Source organism: Heterodontus francisci, chromosome 38 (assembly GCF_036365525.1).
Source record: "Heterodontus francisci isolate sHetFra1 chromosome 38, sHetFra1.hap1, whole genome shotgun sequence".
Taxonomy (NCBI): Eukaryota; Metazoa; Chordata; class Chondrichthyes; order Heterodontiformes; family Heterodontidae; genus Heterodontus; species Heterodontus francisci.
This window is the reverse complement of record NC_090408.1, coordinates 7,410,663-7,426,820: the sequence shown is the minus strand read 5'-3', so window position 1 is coordinate 7,426,820 and position 16,158 is coordinate 7,410,663. Positions and strand designations below refer to the sequence as shown.

General features: G+C 45.8%; 1 protein-coding gene across 13 annotated transcripts in view; it reads right to left on the bottom strand.

Annotated features, from left to right (window-relative positions):
* Positions 1–16,158, bottom strand: part of cers3a (ceramide synthase 3a) — a 202,395-nt gene that overhangs the window by 63,089 nt on the left and 123,148 nt on the right. For all 13 annotated transcript variants that reach the window (XR_010969695.1, XM_068017697.1, XM_068017696.1 and 10 more), the window contains 2 exons: positions 15,447–15,553; positions 13,725–13,878 (listed from right to left, as the gene is read on the bottom strand). Coding sequence is in view for 12 of the 13 variants with exons in the window: in XM_068017697.1 (XP_067873798.1) it covers positions 13,725–13,878; positions 15,447–15,553 (261 nt within the window). In the remaining variant the exon portion in view is untranslated. The remainder of the gene's footprint in view (positions 1–13,724; positions 13,879–15,446; positions 15,554–16,158) is intronic.

The following is a 16,158-nucleotide window of genomic DNA, read 5'->3' as shown; positions in this document are numbered from 1 at the left end:
CTCAAAATGGAGACGTGTGACCAGTGGTGTTCCACAGGGATCCGTGCTGGGACCACTGTTGTTTGTGATATACATAAATGATTTGGAGGAAAGTATGTGGTCTGATTAGCAAGTTTGCAGACGACACTAAGATTGGTGGAGTAGCAGATAGTGAAGGGGACTGTCAGAGAATACAGCAGAATATAAATAGATTGGAGAGTTGGGCAGAAAAATGGCAGATGGAGTTCAATCAGGGCAAATGCGAGGTGATGCATTTTGGAAGATCCAATTCAAGAGTCAATTATACAGTAAATGGAAAAGTCCTGGGGAAAATTGATGTACAGAGAGATTTGGGTGTTCAGGTCCATTGTTCCCTGAAGGTGGCAACGCAGGTCAATAGAGTGGTCAAGAAGGCATACGGCATGCTTTCCTTCATCGGACGGGGTATTGAGTACAAGGGTTGGCAGGTCATGTTACAGTTGTATAAGACTTTGGTTCGGCCACATTTGGAATACTATGTGCAGTTCTGGTCGCCACATTACCAAAAGGATGTGGATGCTTTGGAGAGGGTGCAGAGGAGGTTCACCAGGATGTTGCCTGGTATGGCGGGCGCTAGCTATGAAGAGAGGTTGAGTAGATTAGGATTATTTTCATTAGAAAGACGGAGGTTGAGGGGGGACCTGATTGAGGTGTACAAAATCATGAGAGGTATAGACAGGGTGGATAGCAAGAAACTTTTTCCCCCCCAGAGTGGGGGTTCAATTACTAGGGGTCACGAGTTCAAAGTGAGAGGGGAAAAGTTTAGGGGGGAGATGCGTGGAAAGTTCTTTACGCAGAGGGTGGTGAGTGCCTGGAACTTGCTGCCGGGGGAGGTGGTGGAAGCAGGTACGATAGCGACGTTTAAGGGGCATCTTGACAAATACATGAATAGGATGGGAATAGAGGGATATGGACCTCAGAAGTGCAGAAGGTTTTAGTTTAGACAGGCATCATGATCAACGCGGGCTTGGAGGGCCGAATGGCCTGTTCCTGTGCTGTACCGTTCTTTGTTTTTTGTTTCCATTGTTTGTTTTTGCTCTAGATAAAGGGAACGGGTAATTGGGTCGTGGTGAAATTGGTCTGTTTTATTGTGTCCTTCATGGGGAAGGGGTTGAACGGATTAAGTGCAGATGGTGGGACTTGTTGCTAGATCCTCAGTCCTGGAAGGCAAGACATGTGGCTGCAGTACTCCAAGGTTTGATGGTGGAGGAAGTCTCTCAAAGTGCTCTTCAACTAGATGACGCTGAGTGACCTTCCCGGGTGTGGGCTGTCAACTTGGAACCCTCAGGTGCTCCCCTGGGTTCTCCTTCCTCCTCCACCTCTTGTGGCTCCCCAGCTTGACCCTCTGGCACATTTGCTGGTGGTAATAGCTGATCTCTCATGTGTGTTAGATTGTGGAGCTTAAAGCAAATTGCCATGAATCTGGAGCCCTCCTCATCCTCTTGTCTCTCTCCTCTAGCAGTTGGTACTGCTCTAATTGGCCTCATTTCTTTCTATTCCTCCTGTAGACCAAAGGAACTCCTAGCAAGATACCCATGACTAACAACTGTCTTTCTCCTGCTGACTCCTATAAAGTCTCCAATAAGCAGTAGTGTAGCACTCATTCTCTGTAGGTAAAGTCCTCAGCGAATTTCCTAAATAATTGTTGATAATTGGTGACAACTGAACAGCGTGCCCAGAAAGTCGTCTTATGTGACTCAAAAGTCCTTTTCAACAAAGTGTAGTCAGCTGATCTCCAGCATCAAATGAACAGCAAAAGCTGATCATGGCTTGAAGTAGTGCTCAAAATTTTCACCAATGACTTCTTTCTGTTGAGCTGGTTGCTGTTAGAAGCTGTTGGTAATTGCAGTGCAAGCCAGAAAAATGGCATGCAGCCTCTTTAATGAGAGTCAACAGCCAAGTTAATTGGTGATTAGAAATTTAATCAACCTCAGGTGTGCATTTCAATTCCTTTGCCAAGATGGTGACTTGTGTTAAAAGTGGGCTAACCAGGCGTTGCAGCTCAGGACACTGTCTTGGCCACCTCGGAGACTTTATAGTGCCTGAACTACCTACTTAGTGCCTGAACTCCTTACACTTCTAATCAACCACAGTATCAAAAGGTTTTTGGCTAAATTTTCCAGTTTTCTACATTAGAACATAGAAAAATAGGAGTAGGCCATTCGGCCCTTCGAGCCTGCTCCGCTATTCAATATGATCATGGCTGACCATCAAAACTCAGTAACCTGTTCCCGCTTTCTCCCCGTATCCCTTGATCCTATTAGCCCTAAGAACTTTAACTCTTTCTTGAATATATTTAATGATTTGGCATTAACTGCTTTCCGTGGTAGAGAATTCCACAGGTTCACCACTCTCTGGATGAAGAAATCCCTGCTCATCTCTGTCCTAAATGGCTTACCCCTTATCCTTCGACTGTGACCCCTGGTCCTGGACTCCCCCACCAACAGAAACATCCTTCCTGCATCTCGTCTGTCCAGTCCTGTTAGAATTTTGTAGGTTTCTATGAGATCCCCTCTCATTCTTCTAAATTCTAGTGAATACAAGCCTAATTGACCCAATCTCTCCTCATACGTCAGTCCTGCCATCCCAGGAATCGGGGCGTCTGGTGAACCTTCGTTGCACTCCCTCCAAAGCAAGACCATCCTTCCTCAGATAAGGAGACCAAAACTACACACAATACTCCAGATGTGGTCTCACGAAGGCCTTGTATAATTGCAGCAAGACATCCTTGCTCCTGTACTCGAATCCTCCCGCTATGAAGGCCAACATACCATTTGCCTTCTTAACTGCCTGCTGCACCTGCATGCATACTTTCAGCGACTGGTACACAAGGACACCCACGTCTCGCTGCACCTCCCCCTTTCCCAATCTATTGTCGTTCAGATAATAATCTGCCTGTTTTTGCCACCAAAGTGGATAACCTCACATTTATCCACATTATACTGCATCTGCCATGTATTTGCCCACTCACTCAACCTGTCCAAATCACACTGGAGCTTCTCTGCATCCTCCTCACAGCTCACACTCCCACCCAGCTTTGTGTCATCTGCAAACTTGGATATATAGTGACTACACTTCAAAAAGTACTTAATTGGCTGTAAAGCACTTTGGGATATGCAGAGGTCTTGAAAGGTGCTACATAAATGCAAGTTCTTTCCTTCTTTCTTTCTTTGACTCTAGTTAACCCTCACTGAAGAATGTGGAGTAATTCAATAATCTTTCACCAACCAGTTTGTGGAATCCCAACATCTGAACACATTGAAGATGTAATTACATCTGTTACACCCTTCAAAAAGCAAATGTGGAGAAAGTGAAACATCACACTTTGTTACAGCTCAAATAATTTCTCAAGTTGTTGCAGGTGTAGAATTGAAAGACTTGAAAGCAGTCTTCCCACGGGTTTCCCAAGAGCAGCTTTATACCAACCAGCACATTACATGCGACATTCCACACTAGCAGATATCCTGTGACATTGTTCATGGTGAGCCAGAGCACCTGGTGTTTTACAACATGCAACACATGTTAGATGCTAGTGGAGTTCCTGCATTCAGCCGTGACATAAACATTTTAGGATAATAGGGATAATGTAACATGGTGTATTATCATGTAATATAGAATGAAAAACCCTGCAACACTTCTTCTTCTTTGGCCTCCTTGTCTCGGGAGACAATGGGTAAGCGCCTGGAGGTGGTCAGTGGTTTGTGGAGCAGCGCCTGGAGTGGCTATAAAGGCCAATTCTAGAGTGACAGGCTCTTCCACAGGTGCTGCAGATAAAATTGGTTGTCGGGGCTGTTACACAGTTGGCTCTCCCCTTGCGCTTCTGTCTTTTTTCCTGCCAACTGCCAAGTCTCTTCGACTTGCCACTCACTTGTAACACTTGATGTATTATATAATACATAATATTGAGGAGCTGATTTGAGGCGGGCGATCTTCTTAATGGTTGGCCCAAAAGCTCTCTTAATGCCATCATACATTCCTCTGATGTTTCCGGTGTTGGAGGCCAGCTGAATACGACTGCATAGGTGTTGCCAGTAGACATTTGTGCAGCGCCTGGCTGTTCTTTGTGCAGCGCTTCTGGCTGCTTTAAGTGCGACGGATGTTAACTCGATGGGGGCTTTCTTGTAGTTCAACAGTGCAATGCGCTTAGCGGCTATGACAGGTTCCAGCTCTTCAAAGTGAGATTGAAAACAGTCTGCATTCCACTTCACACGTTTGCTACAGGTGGTCATAACTGAGTCATAGATGGAGTCTCTGATGTGGGCCCACTTGGTCTCTGCATCCCCTGTAGGATGTGTTTTGAAGGGCTTTTTCAAGTGAATTTAGAAACTTATATAGCAGCTGTGGATAAAAAATTCTGTTAGTGTTGATGCGTGGGCGGCCCTTCTGCTTGGAGTGATTTAGCTTCTTTGGTTTGACTCTAACTTTGCTGCACACCAGGGAGTGGTCGGTGTCACAGTCCGCACTGTGGAAGCTGTGTGTGATTTGAACGCTGTTTATAGAGGCTCGCCTTGTGACGATGAAGTCCAGCTGGTGCCAATGAAGTGATCTTGGGTACCTTCAAGAAACCTGGTGACAGGGTTTAGTATGAAAGAACGAGTTGGTGATGCAGAGGTTATGATAGGTACACAACTCCAGCAGTCTCTGTCCATTCGCATTCATCCTTCCAATGCCATAGCGCCCAAGGCAGGAGGGCCGTGAGTCATGGTCTGCCCCAACCCTGGCATTAAAGTCCCCCAGCAGGAACAAATGTTAGGTGTTGGGGATGCTACTAATGATATTATGGAGTTCCTCGTAGAACTGGTCTTTAACTTCAGGTAGGGAGGTGTTGGAGCATAGATGCTGAGTAGGTGGACCGGACCAGAGGCGGTGAGCAGTCAGATGGACAGTATGCGTTCCGAGCCATTTGAAGGTGGCCCGATCACGCTGAGCAAAGAGTTTCTGATGGCGAAGCCCACTCCATGCTGTCTTGGTTCTTCAGGATCCCGTAACTGTTGCCTTTCGTGTTGTTTCAGTCGCTGTGAGGCGACTATGGAGTGACCTCTCCATGGCGCATGCCTGGGCGGATGTATGGAGGTTGTGAGTTGTCCAAGCGTCAAAACCCCCCTCTCAGCTTTCCTGGTGGGGCCAAAGGAGTGCAGAGCCATCCAGGTAGATGCATCGTTCACATAGTGGCCACACCATGTATTCGATTTCCGCCCCCCTCAAGTCTAAATCAGGGGACACGATCACTGACCAACGCAAGCAAATGGACCGCTGGGTGGAGCACTACCTAGAATTGTACTCCAGGGAAAATGTCGTCACTCAGACCGCCCTCAATGCAGCCCAGTCTCTGCCAGTCATGGTTGAGCTGGACAAACAGCCAACAAAATCGGAACTCAGTGATGCCATTGATTCTCTAGCCAGTGGAAAAGCCCCTGGGAAGGACGGCATTACCCCTGAAATAGTCAAGAATGCCAAGCCTGCTATACTTTCAGCAATCCATGAACTGCTTTGCCTGTGCTGGGATGAAGGAGCAGTACCACAGGACATGCGCGATGCCAATATCATCACCCTTTATAAGAACAAGGGTGACCGCAGTGACTGCATCAACTACCGTGGAATCTCCCTGCTCAGCATCGTGGGGAAAGTCTTCGCTCAAGTAATTTTAAACAGGCTCCAGAAACTGGCTGAGCGTGTCTACCCTGAGGCACAGTGTGGCTTTCGAGCAGAGAGATCCACCATTGACATGCTGTTCTCCCTTCGCCAGCTACAGGAGAAATGCTGCGAACAACAGATGCCCCTCTACGTTGCTTTCATTGATCTCACCAAAGCCTTTGACCTCGTCAGCAGACGTGGTCTCTTCAGACTACGAGAAAAGATCAGATGTCCAAAGCTACTAAGTATCATCACCTCATTCCATGACAATATGAAAGGAATAATTCAGCAGAGCGGTGCCTCATCAGACCCCTTTCCTATCCTGAGTGGCGTGACACAGGGCTGTGTTCTCGCACCTACACTGTTTGGGATCTTCTTCTCCCTGCTGCTCTCACATGCGTTCAAGTCTTCAGAAGAAGGAATATTCCTCCACACAAGATCAGACGGCAGGTTGTTCAACCTTGCCCATCTCAGAGCGAAGACCAAAGTACGGAAGGTCCTCATCAGGGAACTCCTCTTTGCTGACGATGCTGCATTAGCATCTCACACTGAAGAGTGTCTGCAGAGACTCATCGACAGGATTGCGGCTGCCTGCAACGAATTTGGCCTAACCATCAGCCTCAAGAAAACGTACATCATAGGACAGGACGTCAGAAATGCTCCATCCATCAATATCGGCCACCACGTTCTGCAAGTGGTTCAAGAGTTCACCTACCTAGGCTCAACTATCTCCAGTAACCTGTTTCTTGATGCAGAAGTCAACAAGCGCATGGGAAAAGGCTTCCACTGCTATGTCCAGACTGGCCAAGAGAGTGTGGGAAAATGGCACACTGACACGGAACACAAAAGTCCGAGTGCATCAAGCCTGTGTCCTCAGTACCTTGCTCTACACCAGCGAGGCCTGGACAACGTATGTCAGCTAAGAGCGATGTCTCAATTTATTCCATCTTCGCTGCTTTTGGAGACTCCTTGGCATCAGGTGGCAGGACTGTATCTCCAACGTAGAAGTCCTCGAGGCGGCCAACATCCCCAGCATATACACCCTACTGAGCCAGCAGCACTTGAGATGGCTTGGCCATATGAGCCGAATGGAAGATGGCAGGATCCCCAAGGACACATTGTACAGCGAGCTCGTCACTGGTATCAGACCCACCATGTCTCTGCTTTAAAGACATCTGTAAATCCGACATGAAGTTCTGTGACATTGATCACAAGTCATGGCAGTCAGTTGCCAGTGATCGCCAGAGCTGGCGGACAGCCATAAAGGCGGGGCTAAAGAGTGGCGAGTCAAAGAGACTTGGCAGTTGGCAGGAAAAAAGACAGAAGCGCAAGGGGAGAGCCAACTGCGAAACAGCCCCAGCAACCAATTTTATCTGTAGCACCTGTGGAAGAATCTGTCACTCTGGAATTGGCCTTTATAGCCACTCCAGGCGCTGCTTGATAAACCACTGACCACCTCCAGGCGCGTATCCATTGTCTCGAGACAAGGAAGCCAAAGAAAAACAATATTGAGGAGTACCCAATTGCTACTGTTCATGCACAACTTCCTGCTCCCATCTACACAACTTACTATGCCTCCTATGTTAGTGTCATCTGCAAACTTGAATATACAACACTCTATTCTTTCATCCAAGTCACTGGTATACATGGTGAAAAGCCAAGACCCTAATACATATCTCTGTATTTTGTCACATTCCATCAATCAGAGAATGTTCCCTTTATGATCAAGCTCCATCTCCCAACTAATTTCCAACCCATGTCTCAATACCATGAGCTTTCATTTTTGTTAATAATCTCGTGTGGAACCTTATCAAATGCCTTCTGAAAGTCCATACACTCAACGTCAATAGACACTCACCATGCCAGTGACCTCCTCAAAACATTCAACTAGATTAGTCAAGCATGACCTACTCTTCACAAATACATGTTAACTCTCTGATCAGCTTAAACTAGTTCAAGTGCTCAGTCAGTCTGTCTTTGATGCTAGATTTCAGTAACTATCCCACAACTCTGTCAGGTCTGTAGTTCCCTTAATTTTCCCTCCCTCCTTTCTTAAACAATGGAGTATCATCTGCAATTTTCCAATCCAAAGGCAAAAATCCCAAATCTACAGAGCTTTGGAAAATTATGACTAACGCATCTGCAATTGCCCCACCTGTTTCTTTTAACACCCTGGGGTGGAAACCATCAGATCTTGCAGATTTGTCGGGCTTAAGTCCCATTATTTTCTCCATTACCACTTCCTTACTTATATTAAATCCAATATATTTCTACCCTTTTTATAGCTCTCCCAGTAGGTATGCTACTGTCACTTACCTCACTTGTTGACCATGGTTTCTTTCCTCCATAAGCAGAGCCTTTTAGGTTTTATATCTAAACAATATTTATTCGATTCCTTCCCACTGTGTTTGTGAGTTACCCATTAACAGCTCAGCCCAGTTTACTGCATCCCTCATCCCTTTGAATTTTGGCTTATTTAAATTTAAAACCCTTGGTTGTGGCTCTCCCTTCTCCTTCTCAAATCTAATATTAAATTCAATCATAGTATTGCTCACTTTTTGCAAGATGTTTCCAAACCATCAGATTAATTAATTCTGGTCTGTTACTCATCACTAAATCCAGCATGGCTTGTTCCTTTGTTGGTTTTAAAACATATTGTTCTGGGAAACTGTGCTGAATACTTCTAGAATTTGTTGCCTTTACAAAGCTGCTCTGTTTCTCCCATTATAACCATACTATGTTTGCTTCATGCTTCCCCGATCTCTATTTTATATATCACCTCGCCACATCACTGGTAGGAGGAGGTCTGGAGACACAGTCGAACAGTTGCTTGCACAGAGTCTAGCTTGGAACATGCAGCCCTTTAAAACTGTACCATTTAGCATGTATTGTCTCTCCTCATTCTTCCGACCAATATTAGTCACCTCACACTTATCTGCTTTGAATTTAATCTGCTCTGTGGCCCCATTCCATTGCCTGTGTCCTCTTGAAGTCTATCACCATCCTGCTCACTGCTCACTACACTTCCAAGTTTTGTGTGTGTCATCTGCAAGTTTCAAAATTTTGCCCTGGACACCAAGCCCAAGTCCTTATTGTAAATCATTAACAGCAGTGATCCTGTTACTGAAATTTGGGGAACTCCATCATATACCACTCTTCAGTCCAAAAATATAGCCATTCACCACAACTCTGTTCTCTATCCCTCGGCTAATTTTGTATCCATGCTGTTACTGCCTCTTCTATCCAGTAGGCTTCAATTTTGCTCAGAAGGCTAATATGTGGTACTTTATCAAACACCTTTCGGAAGTCCATATACACAACAAACTGTACTGCAATCATCCACACTCAATCAAGTTAATCAAACAAGATTTCCCATTAACAAGTCCGTACTGTGTCTCCTTTATTCGTCCACGCTTGTCCAAGTTTCTCCCGGATTATTGTTTCTGAAAGCTTTCCCACCACTGATGTTAAACTGACTGGCTTTTAAGTGCCAGGTTTATCCTTCTCCCCTCTTTTGAACAAGGGTGTAACATTTGTAATTCCCCAGCCCTCTGGCACCACCCCTGTATCCAAGAACGACTGGAAGATTGTGGCCAGCACCTCCTCAATTTCCACCCTTACTTTTCTCAGTAACCTGGGATGCATTCCATCTGGACAAGGTGACTTAGCTATTCTGATGAAGGGTCACTGACCTGAAACATGAACTCTGCTTCTCTCTCCACAGATGCTGACAGACCTGATGAGTATTTCCAGCATTTCTTATTTTTATTTCAGATTTCCAGCATCTGCAGTATTTTGCTTTTATTATATAAAGGTTCTTTTTTTTTTTTTCTTTTGGGCCTCCTTATCTCGAGAGACAATGGATACGCGCCTGGAGGTGGTCAGTGGTTTGTGAAGCAGCGCCTGGAGTGGCTATAAAGGCCAATTCTGGAGTGACAGGCTCTTCCACAGGTGCTGCAGAGAAATTTGTTGGTTGGGGCTGTTGCACAGTTGGCTCTCCCCTTGCGCCTCTGTCTTTTTTCCTGCCAACTACTAAGTCTCTTCGACTCGCCACAATTTAGCCCCGTCTTTATGGCTGCCCGCCAGCTCTGGCGAATGCTGGCAACTGACTCCCACGACTTGTGATCAATGTCACATGATTTCATGTCGCGTTTGCAGACGTCTTTATAACGGAGACATGGACGGCCGGTGGGTCTGATACCAGTGGCGAGCTCGCTGTACAATGTGTCTTTGGGGATCCTGCCATCTTCCATGCGGCTCACATGGCCAAGCCATCTCAAGCGCCGCTGACTCAGTAGTGTGTATAAGCTGGGGATGTTGGCCGCTTCAAGGACTTCTGTGTTGGAGATATAGTCCTGCCACCTGATGCCAAGTATTCTCCGAAGGCAGCGAAGATGGAATGAATTGAGACGTCGCTCTTGGCTGGCATACGTTGTCCAGGCCTCGCTGCCGTAGAGCAAGGTACTGAGGACACAGGCCTGATACACTCGGACTTTTGTGTTCCGTGTCAGTGCGCCATTTTCCCACACTCTCTTGGCCAGTCTGAACATAGCAGTGGAAGCCTTACCCATGCGCTTGTTGATTTCTGCATCTAGAGACAGGTTACTGGTGATAGTTGAGCCTAGGTAGGTGAACTCTTGAACCACTTCCAGAGCGTGGTCGCCAATATTGATGGATGGAGCATTTCTGACATCCTGCCCCATGATGTTCGTTTTCTTGAGGCTGATGGTTAGGCCAAATTCATTGCAGGCAGACGCAAACCTGTCGATGAGACTCTGCAGGCACTCTTCAGTGTGAGATGTTAAAGCAGCATCGTCAGCAAAGAGGAGTTCTCTGATGAGGACTTTCCGTACTTTGGACTTCGCTCTTAGACGGGCAAGGTTGAACAACCTGCCCCCTGATCTTGTGTGGAGGAAAATTCCTTCTTCAGAGGATTTGAACGCATGTGAAAGCAGCAGGGAGAAGAAAATCCCAAAAAGTGTGGGTGCGAGAACACAGCCCTGTTTCACACCACTCAGGATAGGAAAGGGCTCTGATGAGGAGCCACCATGTTGAATTGTGCCTCTCATATTGTCATGGAATGAGGTGATGATACTTAGTAGCTTTGGTGGACATCCGATCTTTTCTAGTAGTCTGAAGAGACCACGTCTGCTGACGAGGTCAAAGGCTTTGGTGAGATCAATGAAAGCAATGTAGAGGGGCATCTGTTGTTCACGGCATTTCTCCTGTATCTGACGAAGGGAGAACAGCATGTCAATAGTCGATCTCTCTGCACGAAAGCCACACTGTGCCTCAGGGTAGACGCGCTCGGCCAGCTTCTGGAGCCTGTTCAGAGCGACTCGAGCAAAGACTTTCCCCACTATGCTGAGCAGGGAGATTCCACGGTAGTTGTTGCAGTCACCGCGGTCACCTTTGTTTTTATAGAGGGTGATGATGTTGGCATCGCGCATGTCCTGGGGTACTGCTCCCTCATCCCAGCACAGGCATAGCAGTTCATGTAGTGCTGAGAGTATAGCAGGCTTGGCACTCTTGATTATTTCAGGGGTAATGCTGTCCTTCCCAGGGGCTTTTCCGCTGGCTAGGGAATCAATGGCATCACTGAGTTCCGATTTGGTTGGCTGTATGTCCAGCTCATCCATGACTGGTAGAGGCTGGGCTGCATTGAGGGCAGTCTCAGTGACAGCATTCTCCCTGGAGTACAGTTCTAGGTAGTGCTCAACCCAGCGGTCCATCTGTTTGCGTTGGTCAGTGATTATGTCCCCCGATTTAGATTTGAGGGGGGTGATCTTCTTGATGGTTGGCCTAAGAGCTCTCTTCATGCCATCATACATTCCTCTGATGTTTCCGGTGTCTGAGGCCAGCTGAATATGACTGCATAGGTGTTGCCAGTAGTCGTTTGCGCAACGCCTAGCTGTTCTTTGTGCAGTACTTCTGGCTGCTTTAAGTGCTGCGGATGTTAAATCGCTGGGGGCTTTCTTGTAGTGACCTATCCATATTGTCAGCCTTTCTCGTACTTGCTTTTTATTTATTTTTTATCTCAGCCAGTATCCTAACAATCTCCTCGCTTACTGTCGCTTTAGCAGAGTCCTCTTCCATGATGAACACTCTTTCAAAGTACTCATTTAATCCCTCAGCCATCCCTTCTGCCTCCAATAGATCTCCATCTTGGTCCCTAATCAGCCCCACCATTCCTCTGACAAAGCTTTTACTGTCAATATGCCTGTGGATCACCTCTGGATTCCCTTTTATGTTAGCCACCAATCTATTCCCCTATTGTCTCTTTGCCTGTCTTATTTCCTTTTTCATGCCTCCTCTGTACTTTTTATATTCACAGAATCATAGAATTGTTACAGTGCAGAAGAAGGCCATTCAGCCCATCAGTCTGATTCTCCCTTGTATTATCAAGCTGACATTTCTCTTATGCACCCTTTTTCTGCTGCATCCTACTCTCTAACTCCATCATCCAGGGAGCTCTGACTTTGCTTGGCCTCCCTTTCCCCTTGTGAAAATACATCTAAACTACATCGGCACCATCTCCTCTTTAAAGGCCGCCCATTGCTCCATTCCATTTTTGGCTGCTGGTCTTTGACTCCAATCCACTGGGACCAGATCACTCCTCAATTCGCTGAAATTGGCCCTCCTCCAGTTAAATATTTTTATTTTAGATTGCTCCTTGTCCTTCACTATAATTAACCTAAACCTTATGATAGTTTGACCACTATTCCCGAGACTGTGACATTCTCTACTTGACCCATTTCATTCCGCAGACCCAGATCCAGCAATACCTCCTTCCTCACTGGGCAGCAAACATACTGATCAAGAAAATTCTCCTAAACCCACTTCAGAAATCTCTCTCCCCACCCCCTCCCCCTTAACACAATCACTGTCCCATTCAATAACGTCTCCCATTATCGCTACACTATGGTTCATGCACCCCTAAGTAATTGCCCTGCAAATCTGTTCTTCTATCTCCCTCCCACTATTTGGTGACCTATAAATACACCAAGTAGAGTAATAACTCCTTCATTGTCTCTTAATGTACTCCATCTGCAGGACATTCACACGGGACAAATCACAGGTGAAGTGTTAGATTGTTGATACAAAGCAGTAACACTGGGGGGAAGCAGCAACCCTGTGATAAAAACTCAGTGACGCTACATACACAGGACAGAAGTAGGTCAATAAATTGGTTGTTCTTTTTCAGAACACATTATCAGTGCTGGCCAGTTGAAGTGTCACTCTCTGGGTACAATGTGTGACTGCAGCACTATAAGGTGACCATGTGCCTTATATCAGCTGTGACTCAGTGAGTTGCACTCTCACCTCTGAGTCAGAAGGTTATGGGTTCAAAGTCCAGGACTTCAGCAGATAATCCAGGCTGATACTCGAGTGCAGTACTGAAGGAGTGCTGTACTGTCAAAGGTGCTGCCTTTTAGGTTCGGTTTCAAACCAGGGCCTGTCTGTTCAGATTTACATAAAAAATTTCATAGCAGCATTTGAAGCTGAAGTGGTCAATATCCGTCCCTCAAACATCTCCAAATACAGATTGCTTTCATTTGCTGTTAGTTTTACACACTGTGCACAGATACATTTTACTGTATTTTGAAAAATGGATGAATTATTTTTTTTAAATCCCATTGGGATATCCTAAAAAGATAATGAAGTCATCCTTCTTATTAAAGTTTGAAAATCCACTGTGCACCAGTTAATTCTCCTCCTCTCCATGCACAGGGCTAGTGATGGGGACTACCAACCTGAGGAATGTTGTCAGCTCTGATGCCAGATTGGCAGAGTCCTACTTCGACTCTTGTTCAGGAGCAAAGTGAACTAGTGCAACTAACAAAGGTAGCATTAAGCAGCTAATGGACTAAAGCTCCCTGTGGAAATGAACAAGGAGAAAATTGAAGACTTTTTAAACCATTCGTATAAACCCACCCTCTATGTGCACACCTATAGAAGTGTCCAGAATTAATGCCTGTCCCAGTGTTTGTGTGTTGCAAGTACAGGTGACGTGCAGGTGATTCCAGTACCTGTCACACTGCACGTTTCTCAGCAGACAGAAAGTAACTTACTTTGCTGGAGAAGAATTTTGCCACCATTTTTAGGATGAGGTACGCCCAGAAAATATGGAGCAGCTGAAGGACAACCAGCATGACATTGAAGAAATAATATCCAAAGAATGGAGGGTAGTGATGTACTGGATAGACCCAGGTGCAATGGATGATCCTGTCAACAAGAAAACAGGTTAAGCGGTTACAATGTTTAAAGGTTTCCAGTCCCAGATGTGTTCCAAGATCATTGAAACAAAGAATTACAATCACTGCTCGTTACTGAACAGCAGGGCACCACTTAGAATCATAGAACATTCACGACACAGCAAGAGGCCACTTGGCCCATTGTGTCTGTGCCGGCCGAAAAATGATCCACCCAGTCTAATTCCACCGTCCAGCATTTGGTCCATAGCCCTGCAGATTACAGCACTTGAGGTGCACATCCAGACTCCTTTTGAATGAGTTGAGGGTTTCTGCCTCAACTATCCTTTCTGGCAGTGAGTTCCAGATCCCCGCCCTTGTAAACTGTCACATTCCAAATAGCTTTGGCCCCAACTTTTTTTTTTAAACTTGTTGCAAAAAGTTACCCTAGATATAAATCACGAGGCATATTCATAAACAACAGTGAAAATGACCATTACCCTGGTCTGCGAGAGTTTGCAACAAGTTATTTAACTTGCCTATAAGATCAGCAAGGCCTCCAGAGGCTTGGATTAGGTGGGTGTTCCCTGCGTTCCCCAAGCCTCTGATTACCTGACTGTCTAGGGCAGGGTGTACAGGTTTCGATAGCCCGCCTGGCAGAAACTGAGTGGGGTGCGGTGGGAGTTAAAATGAGGGCAGTCACTTACCCACTCTGATTCTGCTTCCTTCCTGCTATTTCCCTATATTAACCTGCTCGAGTAGATTCTGTATTAAATATGCAGATTGAGTCTGACTGCGTCGAGACTCAATCTACTATTGTAGTCAGAAACCTGGGCTAGAGGAAACCCAGCAGGTAAATTACAAATATAATTTGGGGTTTCCGGAGGGCCACAAGGAGCAGGAGTGCTCATCTAGGCACCATAAGGAGGCCTTAATTCTCCCTCACCACAGTGCCGTAATCACCTCCAGAGCCCTCCTCCTTATAACACACTGTGTGTTCCAGGGTATAAAGCTCTGACACAGAATCATAGAATGATATGGTATAAAAACAGGCCAATCAGTCCATCATGCCAACGAGCTATCCAATTAGTCTCACCCCCTTTGCTCTTTCTGCACAATCCTGGAATTTCTTTTCTCTTCAAGTATTTACCCAATTCCCTTATGAAAGTTGCAATTGCATCTGCTTCCACTGCCCTTTCAGACAGCACATTCTTAACTCACTGTAAAAAAATCAGTGACCCTTCTGCCACTGGAAACAATTTCCCCTTATTTACCGTACCATGATTTTGAACACCACTGTCAAATCTTCTCTTAACCTTCTCTGCTCAAAGGATAACAACTCCAGCTTCTCCAGTCTCTCCATGTAACGGACGTCCCTCATCCCTGTCCTTCTAATATGCTGTGTTTTACATGACATAATGTCCCTGGTCCTTACAATGTGAAGCTGACTTGATTAACTGTACTTCAATTTGAAGTGAATTTCTGTTGAACTGTCTCAATGCATGAGAGAACAAAAGGAAGAGGAGATAATGCTATCCAGCACTTCAAAACCAACTCTTTACTGATGATGCAAAGGAGGAATAGTTTTGTCATGATACTCACCAGAAAGGGAAGATGACGAGCCTGGTGATTATAAATACCACAGCAAATACGATGAAGAGTGAGTTACAGACGGATTTCCACCCAGCATAATTTAACATCTTGGCAAACTGTCAGAGGGACAGAGGATTCAATGTAAATCACTTCACAACTAAACAAAATCAAATGAACAGAGTTTCATGTTCCAATAAGCATATTAGATAACAAAATAATAACAGAAATTTAACATGTTGATAATTAGGTTGATTCTAACGTGTGTGTGCAATTTTACTCGCTAATCTGAAAGCAGCAGAAATCTCTAAACCTATTGCTAACTGTACACCCTACTAACTGCTTCAGTCGACCTGTACAGCTGCTAAGCTGCATATTCCACCTGGTGTGATGAGAGGTCATAAAATTGCAATGTTGGCTCCAATATTTATGGGGAGGCCGAAAATGGCTGAAGAACATCTTGTAGTTCTGTCTGTTGCCCAGCAGCAGAGCCTGTGGGGCAGGTGGGTGGGCAGGAGGGGACAGCAGCAGCAGGAGGCTGCTCCAGGGACCCTTTGCTTTGGTACCAAGCAATCAGGAGTGGTCCGAGTGCTGCGATCGAAGCTTCAGGGGCAGGGGTGGGAGAGGTCACGATCTGGGTTGGGGAGGCTGAAGGCTTCCTTAAGGGGCGCAGGGTTGGACTTCTGCTCCTGCTTCCCTTTCATTACTGGTTATCTTACACCGG